The sequence below is a fragment of the Culex quinquefasciatus genome, chromosome 3 (genome assembly GCF_015732765.1).
Source record: "Culex quinquefasciatus strain JHB chromosome 3, VPISU_Cqui_1.0_pri_paternal, whole genome shotgun sequence".
NCBI classification, from domain to species: domain Eukaryota; kingdom Metazoa; phylum Arthropoda; class Insecta; order Diptera; family Culicidae; genus Culex; species Culex quinquefasciatus.
In genome coordinates, this window is record NC_051863.1 from 40,751,579 (window position 1) to 40,774,617 (window position 23,039).

The 23,039-nt window shown below is 38.0% G+C and overlaps 5 protein-coding genes across 8 annotated transcripts in view; 2 read left to right on the top strand and 3 right to left on the bottom strand.

Annotated features, from left to right (window-relative positions):
- The first annotated feature begins 3,980 nt into the window (after nucleotides 1-3,980).
- LOC6040343 (protein PET117 homolog, mitochondrial) lies at nucleotides 3,981-4,442 on the top strand. The gene is made up of 2 exons (XM_001849695.2): nucleotides 3,981-4,157; nucleotides 4,217-4,442. Exons 1-2 carry the CDS (start codon nucleotides 4,066-4,068, stop codon nucleotides 4,371-4,373), a joined length of 249 nt encoding a protein of 82 aa, XP_001849747.1. The 5' UTR covers nucleotides 3,981-4,065; the 3' UTR covers nucleotides 4,374-4,442.
- On the bottom strand, nucleotides 4,428-5,464 carry LOC6040342 (gametocyte-specific factor 1 homolog). The gene is made up of 3 exons (XM_001849694.2): nucleotides 5,317-5,464; nucleotides 4,869-5,220; nucleotides 4,428-4,805 (listed from the first exon to the last, which is right to left on the bottom strand). The coding sequence occupies exons 1-3, from the start codon at nucleotides 5,334-5,336 to the stop codon at nucleotides 4,638-4,640; spliced, it is 540 nt and encodes a 179-aa protein (XP_001849746.2). The 5' UTR covers nucleotides 5,337-5,464; the 3' UTR covers nucleotides 4,428-4,637.
- A 1,954-nt stretch (nucleotides 5,465-7,418) lies between these two features.
- LOC6040341 (peroxiredoxin-5, mitochondrial) lies at nucleotides 7,419-12,192 on the bottom strand. Its single transcript, XM_038264859.1, has 2 exons — nucleotides 11,931-12,192; nucleotides 7,419-8,316 (listed from the first exon to the last, which is right to left on the bottom strand). Exons 1-2 carry the CDS (start codon nucleotides 12,066-12,068, stop codon nucleotides 7,858-7,860), a joined length of 597 nt encoding a protein of 198 aa, XP_038120787.1. The 5' UTR covers nucleotides 12,069-12,192; the 3' UTR covers nucleotides 7,419-7,857.
- A 603-nt stretch (nucleotides 12,193-12,795) lies between these two features.
- LOC6040340 (mitotic spindle assembly checkpoint protein MAD2B) lies at nucleotides 12,796-13,650 on the bottom strand. Its single transcript, XM_001849692.2, has 2 exons — nucleotides 13,501-13,650; nucleotides 12,796-13,443 (listed from the first exon to the last, which is right to left on the bottom strand). The coding sequence occupies exons 1-2, from the start codon at nucleotides 13,526-13,528 to the stop codon at nucleotides 12,866-12,868; spliced, it is 606 nt and encodes a 201-aa protein (XP_001849744.1). The 5' UTR covers nucleotides 13,529-13,650; the 3' UTR covers nucleotides 12,796-12,865.
- Nucleotides 13,651-16,886: 3,236 nt separating this feature from the next.
- The window catches only part of LOC6040338 (transcription intermediary factor 1-alpha), an 88,413-nt gene continuing 82,260 nt past the window's right edge, over nucleotides 16,887-23,039 (top strand). For 2 of the 4 annotated variants that reach the window (XM_038264855.1, XM_038264857.1), the window contains exon 1: nucleotides 16,887-17,987. In XM_038264855.1, coding sequence (XP_038120783.1) covers nucleotides 17,751-17,987 — 237 coding nt within the window. In that variant the 5' untranslated portion in view covers nucleotides 16,887-17,750. The remainder of the gene's footprint in view (nucleotides 17,988-23,039) is intronic. The other 2 variants (XM_038264858.1, XM_038264856.1) reach the window with 2 other exon arrangements.

Genomic DNA, 23,039 nt, shown 5'->3' on the forward strand with positions numbered 1-23,039 from the left:
TATGCGCAAGCGAGATCGCTTCTGTCAAAATCTTCGTGCCACGTGGTTTAAAACGTAAACAAAGCCAGCTGATGATACAGACTCGTGGGCATTTTTTTGAAATGGTCGTATGAATTTATATTTAAAATACCATTTTTATAAAATTTTCGGCAATTTTAGGGTCCATGATAAATTACATAGAATCATAAAGACAAACTTAATAAGACATAAGACATTTTGAGAAATCATGCTTATTCGTGCGATGCTACTTCGACAACTTGAATGTAGATGGCGCAAGTGATAGTTTGCTTCAAAAATTTGTTCCTGGTGTCATGTCCGTTCGTCCTTGGACCAACCACCGGGGGTTGAGTGTACAGCCATTTTCGGCTTAAAAAGTTAGCGATTAATTGGTTTTGGTCCGACTTCTTGCAAAGCGAATAAAATTTGTATAAAAATTAAAAAGCATGAGAAAACTTTTGTTTTCACCTCGTAAAAAAGTTTATTTTCATGTATTTAAGAGGCAGTATTTGTAAATTCTGCTCGGTTTGTTCTATAGGTCGTATCGAGATGCTCCGATTTGGATGAAACATTCAGCGTTTGTTTGTCTATACATGAGATGAACTCATGCCAAATATGAGCCTTCTACGACAAAGGAAAAGTTGGGTAAAACGGGCTTCGAAGTTTGTGATCCAAAAAACCTAAAAAATCTTAAAATTGCTCGCATTTCCGTAAAACTTCATCAATTCCAACTCTCTTAGTTGCATTCGAAAGGTCTTTTGAAGCACTTCAAAATGAGCTATAGACATCCTGGATTGGTTTGACTTTTTCTCATAGCTTTTGCGAATTACTGTTAAAAATTGATTTTTTTAAAACCTTAATATCTTTTTGCAACAGCCTCCAACACCCGTACTCCCATAAGTCAAAAGATAGGTAATTTCATAGACTATAAGCCTACGGTATTAACTTTTTGGCCAATCGCAGTTTTTCTCATAGTTTTTTTGATTTTTCTACAAAAAAACATTAGAAAAAACATTAGTTTTTGCCCTGTAGGCCTCCATAAGGCTTTCTAGGCCCAGTGAAAAAATATAATTTAACTCAAAAATGACGAACTCCTCGTCACAGTGTCCTGATGCAAACAATGATCAAGCTGTAGTTGTCACAGTCCTGCGAAGTATGTTGGCTGACATATCGGGCAGTCAGTCAAATAAACCAGCTAGAAGTCGCTTGACAGAAAAAAAATTGCTAGAAAGAGATAGGAAACCTGATGCAAACAAACGTCCAGCTGTCATGTAAACATACTTTGAATGTGTTGGTAAATTTCTGACTAGAAAACCTTATAGCGGCACTTTTTGGTCTCAATTTTGTCATATTCGGAATCCTCGGAAAATTTCACGTTAGTTAGAAGTGTTGGAGTGATAAATTTGATTTAAAAATAATTAAATAAAACATTTTTGAAAAAAGAAATAGATCTCATTTACCCTGTGATCAATACGTCAAATGCTGTATCAAGTAGGCGAAACCCTATTTCACCCCTCATCCAACAAATTGTAAAACAATATTTAAATTCATTCTAAATGGCAATTTTTCCAATCAAATTTACAACTCCAATACTTCTAACTAACGTGAAATTTTCCGAGGATTCCGAATATGACAAAATTGAGACCGAAAAGTGCCGCAATGGAGGCCTACAGGGCAAAAATTAACGTTGTAAAATGTTTGTTATAGACAAATCAAAAAAACTATGAGAAAAACTGCGATTGGCCAAAAAGTTAATACCGTAGGCTTATAGTCCATGAAATTACCTATCTTTTGACTTATGGGAGTATGGGTGTTGAAGGCTGTTGCAAAAAGATGTTAAGGTTTTAAAAAAATCAATTCAAGCAAAACATTGTAAAAGGACCTAAGTCAAAAATGTAAACAGACGGGATTTTTATTGCAAACGATGCCTTTAGTCTTAAACTATCACTACATATCGAGAAAACCATTAAAAATTGATTTTTATGTGAAAAAAATAACATTTTACAAAAGGCCAATGTTTATTACGTTTTGTTTATTTTCAACTTCCACATAGATCCTTTGATTCAAAGGTCCGATATAGAAACTGAGTTGTTTTGTTTTCGCACCCGTGATCGTCTCAGGGACAAACACGATGTTGTTCAAAACAAAGATCAAAACAAAGCTTGGCCCTTTGTTTTAAATTGGTAAAACAAACGATTTTTACTCAAAATAAGATTTCTCGTATATTTCTGGTCAATTCCTACCCCGTCAAGACGTGCGACGTTGTGATTCTTCTAGATAGCTACACATTAAAAAATGTTTAAAACTTGAAAGCATTTGTAAAACATACTTTTATTAAATTTCATTAGGAAAACACATTCACTAGCGCAAAAGTCTTTGATTACCGGGTAATTTTCTTCGGTTCGCTATCCCGTGTCGCAATGTTTGGTCGTTTCAGGTCATTTCGTTTCGACGATACTGCCTAAAGTACTTCGTGCTGCAGGTACACTTTTTTCTCCGGGTGAGCCGCTCATACCATCGAAGCCTCCAGCCCGTAGGAACCATTCAGCAATTCGACCAAGACGGCCAAGTGATTTTCCGGCTTCGAAGATGGTGGCTTGGGCCTTAAGTCTCGATACCAAGGGAAGCCGGAAATGCTCGACGCCTTTTTGATCGATTCTGCCGTCGATGCGATGGACACCTTCCAATAAGGCAGGACGTTCAATTTGGGCTTAGATCCGACGAAACATTGCACGAGTTAGGATTTAAACAATTTGGAGCAGCTAGCTGCAAAAATTATTGCCATTGGCACATCTGAAATGAAGTGGAGATTAATCAAATAACATCGACAAAAATCAAATTTTAGAAAATTTTACCGTGGGACGTCTCCGGTGTAACTCTGACTGGAAAATCGATTACGAACACTTCAATATCGCTATCAGACTTCTATTACACACAAAAATACTTAAAACTGGTCGCGAATAGTAAAAAAAAAGCTTTTAAAACCAAATAAAATTACTTTGCTTGCAAAAGACCAAACAGCAAAGCTGGATCTGTTTGGATTTGGCCTGCTTGGCCAAAAACAAAAGAACAACAAAAACAAACCGCCATCCTGTTTGACCCAGGGCCCATGTGGAAAGTGAAACTGTCAATTTTTACAAAGGCGCTAAAACGCAAAGGGCTGAATACGATCCCACACGAGTAAAACAATCGATCGGGGCTTATGTTACTTTTTCATCAATTTTATCGTAATAATTCAATTTTTTCATCAATTTAAGTTTAAGGATGCATAACTATACCATTTTTACACATGTTGTGTAAATAATTTTCGCAGTTTGCTTAATTGGTTTGAAATAGGAATTGAAAAACTAATTGCAAAATTCATTCTTGTTTTTCTCAATGTTTTGAAAAATTACAATGGCCGTTTTACAATGTTTTGCTTGAATTTTTAACAGTAATTCGCAAAAGCTATGAGAAAAAGTCAAACCAATCCAGGATGTCTATGGCTCATTTTGGAGTGCTTCAAAAGACCTTTCAAATGCATCTATGAGAGTTGGAATTGATGAAGTTTTACGGAAATGCGAGCAATTTTAAGATTTTTTAGGTTTTTTGGACCACAAACTTCGAAGCCCGTTTTACCCAACTTTCCCTTTGTCGTAGAGGGCTCATATTTGGCCTGAGTTCATCTCATGTATCGAGAAATTAAAAGTGAGAGTGTATGCGTGCAACATGGAGTTAAACTTTTCGAAGTGCCATGGGAACCTTCACAGCAACTGCACAGAAAGTTTAACTCCATGTTGCACACACTCTCACTTTTAATTTCTCGATAGAAAAACAAACGCTGAAAGTTTCATCAAAAATCGGAGCACCTCGATACGCTGGAATAAGGTGCAGTTCCCCTACCCATATTTTTTCTGTGTAGGCAATTTAAAAAAAATCGACTTTGCAAGCCGATGCCATTCTTCGTTCTGCTTTGCTGTTTTCTTTTTTAATAATTTTGACAGATTGAGTAACCGGCGAAGAAAATCGAGAAAATCAAACACACTCAAATAAAAACAAACCGTTCCCCGCAGTGGAAAAAGCAAAATAATGTCCGCAACCTCCAAGGTGGTGTTCCTGGGAGCCTGCGTCGTTTCGCTGGGTACCATCGGTTACGTGCACTACCGCCAGACATCGGACAGGTAAGTTTCTGCTCCACCCTATCGACGGACGAAATTTAAGCAAAGTTTGTTTCCCCCAGAGCAAAACTGCACGAGGGCGTCATCCGGGACATTCAGCGCCAGCAGCAGCGCAAGATCGAAAACATCTACAACCTGCAGCAGCAGAATGAGCTGACCAAACAGTTGAAACAGGAGCTGGAGAGTCGCGAGCAACAGGCCGCCGCCGGGGGAGGTTGAGGTCGAGTTTTCGAATTGACTGAGTTGTATTAAATGTTATATAAAAACGAGTCGTTGATAGAGTAGTAACGATTTGGTTTGATTTATTCAGTGATTGGAAACAAAAGTGTTACATTTTGTTTCAGGGAGAACGTTTGCTGTAAACGTAACTTTTTAGCTAATTCAAATTCATCCAACGATAACAAAGAAAACCAATTAAATTCAACAGTTTCAGAAACTAAAAGAAATAAGTAACGGGCGAAGCACGCCCAACTCACCAGGATTCTAATTATTTTCCGCGTTCTGGCCCGATCGATTGCCCAGATCGGCGAGACGCTTGCGTTCTGCCTCTTTGAAAGCCTTCTTTTCGGACGGGGCCATTCCGGTGCATTTCCGAATGACGGCATGACGAGACGCGTAAGCCCGCGGATTGTACGCCTTGACTTTACCGTACTGAAAAAAAAGGAAAACAAAGGTTATCTTCAAAACTGGACGAGATTTGACCATTCCAGATACCTGGTCCCAGGTCTCCTCGTCGGCGTCACCGTCCATTCCGTACGACGCCCGGGGCTCTTCCGTGGCGTGGTCCTGTTCCGCTACGAAAGTGGCCGCCGTAGTGCGAATGCAGTACTTGTACCGGTCAAAGGTTTCCCGGTCCGGACAGACCGTCTTGTGATACTTGAGCTCCGGCTCCGGAAGATCGTGCGTTTCGTTGAACGGACACTTGACGAATTTCAAGTCTTTGTGGTTCTTGCGGCATTTGTACAGATGGGTCTGCATCCGGAAGGACATAATTTGATGGGCACGGTTGTACGGACATTCCACAATGTCCTCGTAGCCCTGCATCGACAGGTCGCAGTTTCCGGCACTGGCGGGAGGAGCATCAACATTTTGAGGTTAGATTTTGACGCGACAGAAAAAAAAGTTTTCCAAACAAATTGAACCATTTTCAGGAAAAACTTACCCCAAAAGTTGCAAATTCATGTTGACCAAACAAATTTGTTTTCGATAGGTTGAAAAATCGAAAAAATGGCTCCGCAAACAAAGTTTACACAGGATTTCACACAAAAGATGTCTGCTTGGCTTCGCTGACTGGAGAACAATGAGAAAATTCGCGAGTGAACTTGCCTTGCACAAAAAACATGGCGCGTGATTCATCGGATAAACCGATTGACAATGGACGAGGGGCTGCACGATGGCGTGTTTGAGGAAAATCATTATGAAGTTTTAAATACACAAATTGGGTACTAAAGCCCTATGTAAATTTTTTTGTACAACGGTAAAAAACACGATTAAAAACCATTTCTGATCACTATTTTTCATTTTAATGCAAATTTTTTTTTTGACAAGACAACATTTTTTCGATGGATCAACTATGGTCCCCTTGAAACGAGCTGTCAAGTAGGAGCTTTTCTGTCAAGAAGGACTACGAGGTTAATTTTTCAAAATTGATTTAAAAATCCATTTTAAACTCTTTGTGGTCGTACAAAGGGTCATTGTACTCAGAAAAATAAGCTTTATCGCTGTAAACAATAATATCAGTAATCTATGCTTCATTTTAGGACCCAATTGTATCCATTGTTTAATCGAGAAATTAAAAGTGCAATATGGAGTTAAACTTTCTGTCAAGCTTCTGTGAAGTTTTCCATGACAGCTGGAAAAGTTTCACTCCATGTTACCATCTTACATCTTTCTTTTTTAATTTCTCGTAATTTTTCTGATTCAATTGGTTTGAGGTCAGGATGAGAACAGTTAAGAGCGAGTCCACGAGCAAAGCATACCCATCTCGCATCGACCTCACCAATCTGCCTGAAATATTCAGGGGTTGTTTGTACATATAAAACTAGCATTTGGCCAAAATATGAGCACTCTAGGTCAACGGGAAGTGGGGCAAATCGGGACACAAAGTTTGAAGGTTCAAAAACGTAAAAAATCTTAAAAAGGCTATAACTTAGGCAAAATTCAATTTAATTTCAAAATTCAAAATGCATCTTAAAGGGCTTCAATATTCATTTTTTAAAGGTTTAAAATGGATGATAATATACATTTTTATGTATGTTTCTATTGTGAAATCGTCTCAGGAACACGAATATGATAAAATTATCACCAGAAAATGGGATCTAAGGGGTCCCCCGAGCATAAATTCACAACCAAAAAATTCACTAAAAGTAAAAGTGTCTATTCAATATGTTATACTGCCTTACCCAAAGTGGTCTCAGTCTCAGATGGTAGTCCCAGATGTCCCCTACAAGCTGCAGGTCGAACCGAGTTGATATCTGGATGGAACACTTTTTTATTTCAGTTTGAAAATTATGCTATATTTTCACTAAAATGCCAATAACTCCCTTTAGAATTAACCAATTGAGATGCTCTACCCTGCATTTTGTTGCATTTTTGAAGCCCTTTAAGATGCATTTTGAATTTTGAAATTAAATTGAATTTTGCCTAAGTTATAGCCTTTTTAAGATTTTTTACGTGTTTGAACCTTCAAACTTTGTGTCCCGATTTGCCCCACTTCCCGTTGACCTAGAGTGCTCATATTTTGGCCAGATGCTAGTTTTATATGTACAAACAACCCCTGAAAATTTCAGGCAGATTGGTGAGGTCCAAACGACGTCCCATACAAAGGGGTATGCCCTGTTCGTGGACTCGCTCTTAAAAAATAACGGCACTCTGTAAAATAGCAAATTTAATTTATAAAATATTTTTTCTCATTTCAAATGAATTTGCCTAGAACCGTCAATTTTAACATGTTTTCGAAGACAAAAAATATCAATATCCGGGAACGGTGGTGTAGCACCAAAAAATCGGGCCTGTCTGAATCAACAAAATATTAATGTTGATAAATGTTTTGTTGCTTGAAGTCAAGTCACAAAGTCTTTTTTTGGTCTTTTGTTGAAACAAACCTTGCAAATAATTGAAACAACTCGAAATATTACCACAGATATTAGCACATTACGTTGAATTGAAGTACTGTATTTTGTCAAACTCGTTGTTAAATAACATCAACATGATTGTCATGATTCTAGCTAAAAGGATTTCGAACATGTAATACAAGTTTGATGGTTAACTATGGCATAACTTTTATTGATTTTAAGAACCTACAAAACTAGCTTTATGCTCAAACGCATTATTTTTTCCACACTTAAATGTTTTCCTTTTTAAAGTGGCGATTGATAGAAAACAAACATCTAATAAAGCATGACATGCAGTCAATACCATGTTTTTGTAATTTGATTACAGCTATAAGAATAAAGGGGCCAATGCATTAACAATTTATTTTATTGTAGCCAGATTAGTCTATTAATTGATCCATTCAGTGTGTTCAGGAAACTTTTCGGGGAACATCCAAGGAGATTGCTTCATCTCGTTCGCAGTGTGCGGTGTTGCAGTGGATCACACACGAGTTATAAATTCGAATATCGGGGCGGTGCTTTCAAAGTGCAAACATGTCTCACATCTAGATGGTTTTTTTCTTCTGCGGTTTCCGAGTTCCGATTCCTGTTTAAACCTTAATTTTATCAGCCAGCGAGCACGACAGCCCAGTGCCGTCCGGTTCGACGTTCAACGTCTTGATGACTCCATCCTCGAGCACCATCGAGTAGCGCTTCGAGCGCAGTCCGCCCAGCGGCGGCAAATCGGCACCCAGTTCCAGCTGCTTGGTGAAAACGGCGGCCGGATCGGCGAGCATGCGAACCTTACCGCCGGCGTTGTGCTGCTTGCCCCAGGCCGACATCACGAACGGGTCGTTCACGGAAACGCACACGACCTCGGCCACGCCGGCCGACTTGAGATCACCGGCTTTGTCCACATAACCGGGCAGGTGGGTTTTGGAGCAGCCGGGGGTGAAAGCTCCGGGCACGGCAAACAGAATCACCTTCTTGCCGGCGCACAGATCCGCAATGTTGACCTTGTTGGCCGGCGAATCCTCGAACAGATCGATCGATGGAATTTTGTCACCCTCCTGCGCGGTGGGGTGGGAGAAAAGGAAGCGTTAGGTGCGAGTCTGCTGAAGGAATGGGTGGCGTATCTATTATTTATGGGCAGGATATGCATACGAAATGATTATTGATTTGTGATGGATTGAGGAAGGTTAGTTGTAAATTGTCTTTTTGCTGTTTCGTAGGACACGTAATTTCAGTTTGGTAAGTTAAGAAAAAGCAATGTTACTTTGTGAATATCTAATGGACTTTTTATGACTTATCTAGTTTTGCTCAACTTTCAATGAGACTTAAAATTTCAAGACAAATATTCAATGAGACTTAAAATTTCAAGACAAATAATAGCAAATAATGGCGAACTAAATCGTCCACCTAACTTTTCACTTTACCCTTTACTGCCCATTTTTCGATTTATTTATATTTTTCCATATTCGGGAGCTTATTTTCCTCCCGCATTTTCATATTTGTCTATGAACAATTCAATTTGATTTTGATTTGAGGATTTTCATCTTTGAAGAAGGATACGCACTTGGTAAGGAACCAGTCAAGAATTTATTTTACATGGGCAGCTACCGCTGAAAAAGCAAGAATACCTAATTTTTTTTGCTCCGGGTCTCGCAAAAGTTCTCACAACAGCAACTTTTTTCTTAATAAACCCGGAAAAATAGAATAAGGCTCTCTACTCGGCTCTCTAGGTCCAGTAAAAAATATAATTCAACCCAAAAATGACGAACTTCAGGCGGTCAGTAAAACACCAGCTAAAAGTCGCCAGACAAAAACTTTTACTAGAAAGACAGCAAATCTGATGCAAACAAACTCCCAGCTGCCTGGTAAACATACATTAAATGTGTTGGTAAATTTCTGACTAAAAAGCCTTTCTCAGTAATTCTGATTTCGACCTTTTTTATTTTCTGTATTTTATTAATTGGCTCAAACTTTGTGGAGGCCTTCCCTAGAAGCCATTTTGTGTCTTTGGTAGACTCGTTTTAATATTTATGTAAGCTAATTTACTATCCAGGCTGCTATGTACCATGTACATTGTACCATGCTACTAACCACACAGAAAAAAATGATGCTTGTATTTTTTAGGAGAGACATACTATCCTGCATTTTTCGTGGGTCTTTTTGTAACATCTAAAGCGGTACTTCGAAAGGAATCGGTCAAGAAAAAATCAAATGGGCAGCAGCAGTAGAGCAAGCGAGTCAGAGAGGGTGAAGAAAATCCCCAAGAAATCGCTACCTCTTCTTTGTTCTGCTGTTCGTAAAGCTATTTCTTGACCCCTTTCCTTCCGATCTGCATACACTCAAACCCCGATGGTTTGACACCAACTGTTGTCAAACGAACGGGGTCACGTTTTAGTTTGACACCCCTTTTACATGGAGTTCACACACACTACCAAACGTTTGTTTTGATAGTGTGCGTGAGCGCCGTGTAAAAAGTGACAGTTCGTCACTTTTTAGTTTGACTTTGACCAACCAACGGGGTACAAACTAAAAAAGTGTCAAACTAAAAAGTGACCAACCACCGGGGGTTGAGTGTACTAGCCTTAAGGCTGTTTCTGAACGAAAAAAAATCGGCGTGTATTTGTCTTTCAAAGTATTTTTTACAGATAGCCCGTCCAATTTCCTACAAGTTCGTCTTTGACCATTTTTTGATACGATGCAACGGCTTCGAGATACATACAGCAATATTTAAAAGTATTTAAATTACGAAATACAACACTATTTGAATAAAATCCGTCCTTTTCAAATGTAATTTTCGAGTGAAACTGGTTCACCGATTTTTTCAATATCCCAAAATCTGTTTGTCTTTCGAGATTTTTTTTACATGATTTTGGGGACAAAAACCTGCAACTTTTGAGCCATAGAGAATTATGATCCAAAATTGTGCCACCAAGTTAAATTTTATTTTTAAATAATGATTTTTGGGAAAAAAATTATACCTAAAATTTATTTGACCTATTTTTATGTAAAATTGTATTTGCAATGGAAAAGTACTTCACAAATTGTTTTATAAGGGGCCCCGTATTCAAGATATAGCCACTTACAGTTTGATTTCAGAGAATCATTTAAATTTAATTTAATATATTTCCTTCCTTTTTGTTATACCTCTAAAGAAGTTTTGCGATTCAATTTTAAAAAAGAATAATCAAAAACTTTCCTTAGCAATTTAAACAGGAGCATTGGTAATCCCCTCGTTGCTATTAGTTAAAATGACATCATGCATGAACTTCTGCAGGTTCATTTTCAGATTACACGCTTATTTGCAATGAAATAGTTCGAACATTTAATTTAAAATAATAAAAATACACGTTAAACAAAAGAAAACCCACAACAACTCTTTGCCAGCAAGCAGTAACATAACTAAAATTTTTGGCACCCTCAGCAAACGTCAAATCATTAGAGCTTCATGACGTTTCGCGTACGCACACTAGCGCATCATCTGATTTTGCTGGCCGGACAAAATTTAACCTCAATCTTTTTTGTGTACGAACACGCAATACATGCGCACGTAGAAACCTCTATACAAGTTGCTGCCGGATCTTTTTCCGAATTTCTCCCGCAATAGATCTGGCAACAATTTTGTATGGTTTGACGTTTGCTGAGGGTGCCGAAAAAAGGTTAACAAATCACTTCGTGCATCAGGTGCATCAGCCAATATGTTTTCTCTCGACAGTTTTCAAATTTAATTTATATTTCCAGTCAAGTTTAGGTAAAAACACAGTTCTTTATGAACGACGTTGAAATTCTCCAAACAAAGAAGATAAGCGTGATAAAATTTACAAACGATTTCTAATTTGAACCTAGATTTGGACATGCTTGACGAATTTTGGACTCGTACTGACCGAATCAAACACTCTTTTGAAATATCACCTCGAACTGGTCGATTGATACAGTTTTCCCATTTTATTATGTTAAAAATTGTAGGTTTTTAGTTTTGATTACATGATCCCAAATGTTTAGTTCATTTCTACGGAACACAGCTAAACTTAGTTTATAATAAAGAATTCTCTAAAACTCTAGATTTTTTACTCTATTCGGTAAAAAGCAATTCTAGTAGCTCGTCTTGTCAATGTATTACTTGGGCATGGAAACAACTTAAATTAATGCGATCCCGCAACCACGAACCCATAAAATATCCACAGATAAAATCGAATTCCAAAATCCACAAGGGGGCAATCCAGGATAGCGGCAGTACAAATTTGCATAATTAATGGACGCATACGTATCGACTTTTTACCATTTTAGCAAAGTTAAGTGGGCCGAAGGGCGGAACACCATTGTTATTTGGAAGAGGAAACAAACTCCTCGTCAAATACTTGTGCAAATGTGGTAGACAAACATGGAAAGATTGAAAAGCGAGGAGCAAACACTTCAAGCTTGAAGTGTTTCGTCGGGACGGAAAGGACGCGCCGGCTCCGAGTTCCCGACGGAGGAGAAGGGACACAGGTGCACGGGACGGAATTCAAGTTCACCACTACCAAAACCGAAAGCGGAGGCCATTTTTCAGAACGCGACAAACAAATTGCCCCCCTTTTCTAGCTCTTTATACACTCTTGCGGGATTATGTAATGTTTCGGGAGGTGAGATAACAGATGAGGATGGATTGCGACCGGAATGGAGTGACGACACTCACCTTAATCTGGACCATTTTGGACGTGTGGAATGAAGAACGTTGCTGCTGCGCTGCCGAAGCTGTTGCCCGTCCGACTTGGCTCAGTAGACTGAACTTGGTGGCCAAGTTCTGTGCTGCTAGCAGAATCGACGAATGCATTTGGCGAGGGGGGCGCGCGGAGGTGCGGAAGAGCAGAGAAGAAGTTGGAGGAATAATTGGCAAAAAACACACAAACCGGCACAGAGGTACTCGCACCACGCCGTTCGAAGAACAAACTGAATGCAGAAGGCAGCGCAAAGCTGTGAATAATGCAAATAAAAAACAATCAGTCAGTTGTTGGTGTGCGTGTAACGATGACAGTTTGGGGAAACGTCAAACTGACAGTAGAATGCTTCTTTTAAATACATGCGGTACCGTTGAACGGCGCTGGTTTGAGCGGTTGCGTTGAAAAACCAACCATTTTTTTTTATCAAAATATTTCAAATTGTGTAGGAATGCACACTCAAAGTAAAAAGTATCCTTTTTTCAAGTTCACCCGTCGTCACCCTTTAAAAGGGTATCGAAAATGTACTGAATTTGACATACCCTTTTAAAAGGTCACCCCCCGCCGGGTGAACTTTAAAAAAGGATTGAAAGTATCCTTTTTGAGGATTGAAAGTACCCTTTTGAGGGATACTTCTGACTTTGAGTGTTGGATCTAGCAGCTTATAAAAAAGATTTTCTAATTAAAGTCATTAATTTTGCTTAGCGTGTACAACCTTTGTTTTGCACGTTTATCCAAAGTACTTCAATTAAAATTCGTAAAAGCATTTCATCGATTTCATCAAACAATAATCTGAAATCATTTCTGATTAAACTTTAAGGTTTGTGATTAAACTATCATCAATCATTTTAAAATATTTTGAATGATTTATTACAACTTTCAACAATAAATACCTAACCATCATCAACCACCTTCAAAGATACTCCTCGACGTACAGCTGCACCCCAACGGTGGCCGTATGCGAAACGGGCAACAACTGCGTGTTGGTTTTATGACCCGCGTCCTGGCCAGCCTCCTGCACAAACGGAGCGCCCTGCAGCCGGGGATCGTTCTCGAGGCGCACAAAGGCCGCCTCCGTCGTGTGGAGCAAGATTTTGAACGTTGCCGCCGAGGGCAGCTTGCGCAGCGCCTTCAGCTGGCGATCCAAATTCAACAGCGAGCGCCGGATCTGCTCCTCGAGCTGAATCATGTGCTCGTCTGATTCGAGCCGAAACTCGCGGTCCTCCAGCTCTAGGACGTAACTTTCCAGCTGACCGGCGGATTCCTCCTTGTACACCAGCAGTTCTACCTTGTGCAGTTTGCGTTGGCGTTTGAGTTCCCGGGCGGCACGAAGCGTCTTTTCCAGATAGTCGTTCAAGGGTTTGAATATCGAAACCTGGACCGGAATGTTGTAGGCTCGGCACGGTCGGAAAATTGCCGCCGGGTAGAGTTCGCGCGCGAAAAGGATTGAGTGGATGAAGATCTCTAGCAGTTCGAGGATTGTGTCGGTTTCTGGAATTATGGCTTGTTAGTTTATACCTAACTGAAGTTACTTATCAAAAATCTTACCTACGTCTGCTTCCTTGGTGGAAGTCATTGTGAAATAGTTATTCTTTTGCACTGATTTTAAACTGGAATCGTCGTTTTAAGTGATTTTAATTTTGCATGCTGCAGAAGTAAAAACGTTCTGGTAAACTGTTATACGATTATTTTCACGCAACAAATAGGTCTGTGCGCACACGTCTATTTCAAACAACTCATTTATGAGCAATTTATACTCGGATTCAAATCTACTCAGGAAAAAAAAAAAACAAACAAAAATTTGAAAAATAATTTTAGAAATTCTGAAATTTTTACATTTTAAATTTTCATTTGGTTTCAAAATCAGAGCTAAAATCGAGGCTAAAATCTCGTTTTTATTCATTGAATAGATTCTTTTTTCGTAACTGATCGTAAATACATATTAATGTTTGTTTATCAAACATAATAGTTTTCCTAACATTTTAATAATAAAATTTTAAAATAAGTTCCTTTCTGACAGTACTCCACGTAAAGATCCTTCATGACATAACGCTACGTTGGAATTAATGAAAGCTCACGGCGGGGTTCGATCCCCTATCTCAGGATTGGCAAGCAAGGTGCTTTCCACTTTACCGTGGAACATTGGTAGCTTAAAGAGGACATAGACTGATGTCGTTGAATCCAAGAATCGGACAAAGAATACAAATTAAATGAAAGTTGAATTCTGTAGTTTCTTTTTGAAATGGTTCAACACGCACAAAAATCGTGTAATTTTGAATGAACAAAACAGTTTATTATAAACAACTATCACGGTTTTTAGGCACTACAAACCGAGCTACAAACACATTTTAATATTTTAATAATCACCGTTTCTACTAACATTTTGCCGGTTTTTTGTGTTGTTTGAAACTAAACTAAACTAAACTCTGCCATCTGGGTTTTTTGGTGTGCAAGAGTGAAAAAGTGCTGAGTCATCGTCTAAAAATATACGGCTTCCCACCGGCTTCCTATCTCGCCCAGCAAAATGAAGTCGATAAAGTAGTCGGTTTCAATGGAGAAATGTGGTCTAAAAATAGCGACACCATCCCCCTATTTATATGAGTTGAAAATGTGGAAATAAATGTTATCAAAAGAACCTAGCTTTTGTTTATATAAAAAAACAAAGAAAAAGAAGAAAAGCCCCGGTTTTTTATTTTAATAAAAATGATCTTTGAATCAATAATCACGTTTGTTAAATCATCCCAAATGTTTATTGTATTTACAAACATGTCAGGCCGTTGCAATGAAAAACATGTTTGTTGAAACCACAAACATGTTAAGTTGAATTTGGCAAACATGTTAGCTGGATTTGAGACGACAACCGTGATTAGCAGCTGTACCCGAGGCTGTACCCAACATTTTGCCAAGCTCACAATCAGATTTTTCTGCGTGAATAAACCAAATTTCCAGTTTTTGCTTTTTGGGTGTTTTTGAAACCGCGTTTAGTCAAGGGAATCAAAAAACACCTTAAAAGCAAAAACTTAAAATTTGGTTCATTGGGCCTTAAAAAAAATACAAAAATATACAAAAACAAAAATACAAAAACAAAAATACAAAACTACAAAAAATACAAAAATATAAAAAATACAAAAATACAAAAAAAAAACAAAAAAAAAACAAAAAATAAAAAAATACAAAATTACAAAAATACAAAAATACAATAATACAAAAATACAAAAATACAAAAATACAAAAATACAAAAATACAAAAATACAAAAATACAAAAATACAAAAATACAAAAATACAAAAATACAAAAATACAAAAATACAAAATACAAAAATACAAAAATACAAAAATACAAAAATACAAAATACAAAAATAAAATACAAAAATACAAAATACAAAAATACAAAAATACAAAATACAAAATACAAAATACAAAATACAAAAATACAAAAATACAAAATACAAAAATACAAAATACAAAAATACAAAAATAAAATACAAAAAAATACAAAAATACAAAAATACAAAATACAAAATACAAAATACAAAAATAAAAAAAATACAAAAATACAAAATACAAAAATACAAAAATACAAAAATACAAAATACAAAAATACAAAAATACAAAATACAAAAATACAAAATACAAAAATACAAAATACAAAAATACAAAAATACAAAATAAAATACAAAATACAAAAATACAAAATACAAAAATACAAAATACAAAATACAAAAATACAAAAATACAAAAATACAAAAATACAAAAATACAAAAATACAAAAATACAAAAATACAAAAATACAAAAATACAAAAATACAAAAATACAAAAATACAAAAATACAAAAATACAAAAATACAAAAATACAAAAATACAAAAATACAAAAATACAAAAATACAAAAATACAAAAATACAAAAATACAAAAATACAAAAATACAAAAATACAAAAATACAAAAATACAAAAAAATACGAAAATATAAAAATACAAATAATTTGTGTATTTGTATTTTTGTATTTTTGTATGTTCGTATTTTTTTTTGTATTTTTGTATTTTTGTATTTATGTATTTTTGTATTTTCGTATTTTTTTTTGTATTTTTGTATTTTTGTATTTTGTATTAATACAAAAAACTTTTAAGTTAATTTTTATTTGGTTTCATCGGTTGAACCGATGCTGAAAAACTTTTGTGAAGAAAAGCAAAAAAAAAAACTCAATTGGGTCCTAAAATGAAGCTTAGATTGCTGATATTATTGTTTACAGCGATAAAGCTTATTTTTCTGAGTACAATGACCCATTGCACGACCACAAAGAGTTAAAAATGGATTTTTGAATAAATTTTGAAAAATTAACCCCGCAGTCCTTCTTGACAGGAAAGCTCCTACTTGACAGCTCTTTCCAAGGGGACCATAGTTGATCCATCGAAAAAATGTTGTTTTGACAAAAAAAAAAAATTTGCGTTAAAATGAAAAAAAGTGATCAGAAATGGTTTTTAATCGTGTTTTTTACCGTTGTACATAAAAAATTACATAGGGCTTTAGTACCCAATAGAGCTTTATGACGTTTCGCGTACACACACTAGCGCACCATTTGATTTTGCTGGGCGGACAAAATTTAACCTCAATCTTTTTTGTGTACGTACACGCAATACATGCGCACGTAGATAACTCTAGCGAGAAATTAAAAGTGAGAGTGTGTGCGTGCAACATGGAGTTAAACTTTTTGAAAAGCCTTGGTAAGCTTCACAGCAACTTCACAGAAAGTTTAACTCCATGTTGCGATTTGACAGCTCGATATTATGTCCATTTTCTAGTTACCCCACGTTGGACTACTCCAAAATCACCGTGCACCATCAAATTCTGACAGTTGCACAGCCCTACCCAAACTGTGCTACTGTCATTCTGCGCGATGCATTTGTGTGCGTTCCACCGCGCCCCGTCCGTTCTGCTCGCTTGCTTGGGTGGGCTTTTCGCTGCTCCGTTCCGTTTTGACAACACCATTCAATCTCCGTCTGCGGTCGCAAATCGTCGTCGTCGTCGCGATTCTCCGGTCCCTGCACCCGTTTTCTGTTCCGGTGGGGAGTGCAAGATTGTGCCGTTCCAGTGCTTTCGATTGTGGGAAGGTGGAAAACAACGAGCACCTTTTTGTTGCGTGAAAACTCCGCTGGGATTACTTCCGGGCGTCGCTTCAGCGGTCCGGTTCAGGGCCCCAAGCCGGAATGATGCAGCAGCAGTGAAATCGAATTTGTCTGTCGTCGTCGCCGTGAGTGGCAAAAATGGCAACAAGGAAAAAATAAGTTTCTCTCTCAGACGACTTTAAGAGGAGAGCTTTTCGACGGTGGGGAGCTTTTTTTCGGTGGTGTTATTTATTATTGTGCAAAAAACAAGGAAAAAACCTCACGCGGAAATTGAAATTGTGATTTTCCAGTGCCGACTGCGATTGCAGAAGTTGCGCAAAACCGTGTAAAGAAGAAGGAAAAACCTGACCTCGGAGGAAAAGCCCTTTTTTCTGGATACACGCAGAAGATTGTGCGGCCATCTTCCCTGCTGCGTATACGTGTGCAGTGGGCCACGGTGCACGTGTGTGCGTGATTGTGTCTGTGTGCGTACGCGCACGCCGTGTTGTTGTGATTGTGTACGGTGCGCCTTTCAGTTTGGGTGGAAATTTTATTCGTGGAAAACCTCAAAGTAGGCCACCCTTGAAAGGGTCACTAAAGGAGTAAAGAAAAAAAAAGTAAACAGCAAACCTCCAAGTAAAAAGCGGGCTGAAATTGGATAACCGCCGGGTGTAACACACGCAGCTTCGGAATGTCCTCCTCGACGGCGGCGTCCGGTTCGGCGGGCGGTGGTCCGGTTTTGCCGGGGGCCACCCCAATGGAGACGGACGATCTGGCGGATACGATGAACGACTTCCTGCCGCTGCTGCCGGAGAACATCAAGCAGGAACTGTTTGAGAGCTCGGCGGACAAGGCGGCCAGCGCCAGTGGCAGCAGCGGGACCGGCTCGTCCAGTTCGGCCGCCGTGTGTGACAGTGCGGAGAATAAGGTAATGTTTTAGACAAAGTACTGTGTCTTAAAGCTTTATCTGCGGTGTCAATCCAAAAATTTTGAAGATGTCGCCCGTTACCATCGCATACACCCGGCGTGACATTCTAGGTACTTGAATCTTACGTCCCAAGCAGAGATGATGGTTTTTGATACTGGTCATGAAAATGGCCATTTAGACAGTGCCCTGAGGGAAGGTTGCTGAAGTGCTGAAGTAGGTCCAACCGGACACTGGAAATTCGCCCAAAACATCATGGACAACTTTGTGAATGACATCTTTATGCGGACAGCCGAAGAACCGGGTCGCCCATGTCCTCCCGTGAAATCCCGGCCACCGCCCAACAGCTGCTGAGTTGGCCAAAAATTTAGGGCCACCAACATTTTTAAAGAAAGTTCCGGTGGGCGAACTGTGGTCAAATCTCAAATATTAACATGATTGGACGTAACAGAAGCTGGCTTTCCATCTTTGATTTAAGCTGGAATTTAACAATCTCAGATTCAAAATTTTAAATTAAAAACAATTAAAAGATCAAAAACTTATAAATTCTCTTAAATTCTTGAATTCCTAAATTCCTGTTTTTTTATTCCTCAATCCCTATATTCTAAAATTTTTAAATTCTTAAATTCTTAAATTTTTAAATTCTTAAGTTCTTAAATTCTTAAATTCTTAAATTCTTAAATTCTTAAATTCTTAAATTCTTAAATTCTTAAATTCTTAAATTCTTAAATTCTTAAATTCTTAAATTCTTAAATTCTTAAATTCTTAAATTCCTAAATTCTTAAATTCTTAAATTCTTAAATTCTTAAATTCTTAAATTCTTAAATTCTTAAATTCTTAAATTCTTAAATTCTTAAATTCTTAAATTCTTAAATTCTTAAATTCTTAAATTCTTAAATTCTTAAATTCTTAAATTCTTAAATTCTTCAATTCTTCAATTCTTAAATTCTTAAATTCTTAAATTCTTAAATTCTTAAATTCTTAAATTCTTAAATTCTTAAATTCTTAAATTCTTAAATTCTTAAATTCTTAAATTCTTAAATTCCTAAATTCTTAAATTCTTAAATTCTTAAATTCTTAAATTCTTAAATTCTTAAATTCTTAAATTCTTAAATTCTTAAATTATTAAATTCTTAAATTCTTAAATTCTTAAATTCTTAAATTCTTAAATTCTTAAATTCTTAAATTCCTAAATTCTTAAATTCTTAAATTCTTAAATTCTTAAATTCTTAAATTCTTAAATTCTTAAATTATTAAATTCTAAAATTCTAAAATTCTTCAATTTTTAAATTCTTAAATTCTTAAATTTTTCAATTTTTAGATCTTTTAAAAAAGAACGACAGAATTTTAAAATTTGCAGAATTTTTCGAATCTTGAGTTTGAAGTCATATTTTAGGTTAGAATTGAACTCAACATTACTTAAACGTTTGTGATATTTGCGTTCCTTCCGATGGAGTTCTTGAACATAAAACGAATTTAAAAATCCAATTGATGCAAACGTTCATTAGGGCGGGGCTTGTCGATTCAAGCTGATGTACCTCGCGCAAGGGCTAGCCTGCGTAGAAATGGGTCACCAAAGCCACCGCGCACCAGGGATAAAGGATGGGACTTTGAAGGAGAGAAGTGTGGAGCAACAACAACTTTTTCAGAAGCAGAACCATTTTCCTCCTTTTGCTCAACTGTGTAGTCCCAGTACCCTTATGCTTAACGCCAGGACTGGGAAGGGAGCCTTGAACTAGACTTTGACGTTTATTTGTTTAAATAGTGATGAACTGCAAATTTGATGGGAAAAGGACCGAATCCTTCAATTTAACAGAATTTTACCTACCTCTTCAAAGAAAAAAAAATCAGATGTGATGTCAAGTTTTCCATCAAACAAAAGTTTTTCGAAATTGTTTAAACAAAGAAATACAAATAAAAAAAAAGTTTACTGGTCTGATCGTTATGTCATTGACATGACTAAAATGACAAAGATCAATCCCAAAATTTTAAACGAGTTTTGAAATGTCAAGCATTTATCGAAAACCTTGAAGTTTGACATTGCTCGATTTCGACAAACGACCCCTCGTCAGAACTTTCACAGGGGCTTCTAAGTGTGCTTCCACAATCCAACTGCCGCTGACCGGCAGCGAAATTATGGTAGAGTGTAGTTAGTATACGACTTGTTTATGCTGATACAGCGAAGTCCCGGACACTAATTGCTGCCATTGTCTGGCCCCGCCTAACCATAGAAGCAAGCACCAGAAGATTCCACCTTCTATCGTGTGTTTCTGGACGATCCAGCTAGAGCTCGGCGAAATCGCCACTTTCACCAGGTGTAACAACAGCAAAATTACGCTGTATCGGTTGGTTGTTACAGGTTGTTACCATCTGCACAGCCGCTGCTGATTCTGGCTGTGCAAACACACGCACAGTCAAGTGGAAGCAAAACAGTGCACCGCTACTGGTACAACACTGACGATAGGAAAGTTTGTCCACCAGGCAGCAGCAGCGTTCGTTGGTTGATGGAAACACTGTTTACACTGATGTTCGTACAGTAAAAGACGAGAGTTTGTGGCTGTTATATTTTAATCAAGTGCTTTGTAGTGATTGATATTTACATTTTTTTTCTTCATCAAAATAAATCTTTTTGATAAGTATTTTGAATGTGTAAATAAAAAATGAATAAACTAACAATACTTTCGATCGCTACTGTGATTGGAATCAGCTGCAGTAGATATGCAGCGGGATACTTTGTTTATTTTCGTTGGCCGTTGTTTGCATGCTGTGCCGTCAGTGCAACCAGATTGAATCCACTGACTGGGCCCAACTTTCCCGGTATGTCAAACGTATCCTTTACACTCAACCCCCGGTGGTTGGTCACTTTTTCGTTTGACACTTTTTTAGTTTGTACCCCGTTGGTTGGTCGACGAACTGTCACTTTTTAAACAAGGAGATGAAGTAAGAAGACGATTCACAATTCCGCATACTTCATTGCAAGATGCTTTAGGTAAACACCGAAAATTTGGTTGAAATTTTAAATAAACAAAAAGTGCTATAAATCTTTTTATTTTATCTGTTTTCGATAAGAAGTCAATTGATTGAATCATTTTATAGGCGATAGACTATTTTTCTTAGCTCCAAAATATATTTTTTGTTGAAAAAATATTTTTGTTGCAAAATTGTCTTGCCTAATTTGTGTTCACCAATATCAGTGTCTTGAGTTTGTTTATCTTTTGCTCTTTGGTCTGACAGGGGGATTGGCTGCCAAACCCGCTTTGGTCTGACAGTTTTGGTCTGTCAGCTTTATGCTGGATTTTGGCCTGACAACGCGGGGGATTGGCAGCCACACCCCCTTGTTTTTACACAGCGCTCACGCACACTATCACAACAATCGTTTGGTAGTGTATGTGAACTCCGTGTAAAAGGGGTGTCAAACAAAAAAGTGTCAAACCATCGGGGTTTGAGTGTATTTTTTGTTTGAATAAAAAAAATCTTCGAAATGGATTGCGTTGGCGTCGATGGCAAGAAAACAACATTGTTTTTTGTCATTTTACTTTCCTCCTTTCCCTTTAAAAATCAGCAACAAGCACAACAGAATAACAACAACAACAGTTGAAAAGCAGACAAAAGAAATCCTACCGGCTCCTTTGTGGCGCGGCTGTCCGTCACACGTCACGTCACATTACAAATACACACACACACGTGACAACTTGGCAGTGCAGGTCTGACAGAATCTGGAGCTGTCACCGGGGAGATTTTCATTTTGGGGATTGTTTTTCAACGCAGGGGGCTGTGCGCTCGAGGGCAATATGAAAGAGTCATTTCAGCCAAACATGCACTTGACAGCCTTTCACTTTCCGTCACTGTTATGTGATTGCGTTGAGTAAGTTTGGAACATTGTTGAATATGAAACACTTCTTCTTAATAGAACTACAACTTGCAAAAGGGCAGCAGCGCAGCAGGTGTCCTCCTCGGTGACCTCGTTATTATCTCAAACCATTGTAGAAGGGAAGTAACAGGAGAGGTTTATGTCCCCCACAGTGCAGAATAATGGAAAGTAAACTCCCCCACTGTGTGAAGATGGTCACCTGCTGGTCCACCGTCGAAATTGCATCAGTTCTGGAGTTTTTTTGAAAAGGTCCAATAAACCAAATTTTCAGTTTTTGCTTTTTGGGTGTTTTTAATACCCCTGACTCAAGGCGGTTTCAAAAACACCCAAAAAGCAAGAACTGAAAAATTGGTTTATTGGTCCTTTTCAAAAAAAACTCCAGAGTTTTTTATTAACAAAATTCTGGATTTTTTTATGGAACACAATTTCACACAATTTTTTTGTTGACACACATGTTCAAACCTGCCTTCGCTTTCGAAAAAAACTTGAAGGATACAATTTTCTTGAAATGGGCTTTACAATTCTTTTAAAATTTTAAAAAGTGACGTGGTTTTTGGATGGCCCACATTTTTTATACCTCAATAATGATTTTTTTTGGGATTCAAATTATTGATGCCACCCGGGTTGATTCCTCCCCCGCATCCAGTTCTCGACATCGGGCTCATTTTCACGGCCAACCACAGTCTGCTGCGGCCACCGACAAACCCCCTCCCCTCGGGCGCGGTCGTTTTCCCCCCTACCGGGGAAAAAAACTGAGTTATTCCCTGCTCGGTGGGGGTGGCATTCCACCGTCAGCCGCATGCCACCACACCCGGCAACAGCAAGCCAACGACCAACCAACCGACCGACATTGGCAGACATTGTGGTAACACGTGAAAACTGTCGAGCCTCCCGCGCTCGCCGCTGTTGATGCTTCAACTCACACATACAACCCCAACAACCAACCCCCGTCGTGCTCTTCCGAGTTCAACGTGTAAATGTGTGCCACGCGAGAAAACCGGCTTCGGTGCCGCGAAACTCCCCCCCCCCTCCCGCGCCCTTCTTTTCCCGCGATGCCTGCTTCTGCTGTTCCCTTTCGCCCTTTCGTAAAGGTTTGTTTTTGTTGTTGTTTTTGTTTTGTCCCACACCGCGTGTCTCGTGTGTGTCCCGTCCGCGTGTCGTCTCACACTACCACACTGGCAGCA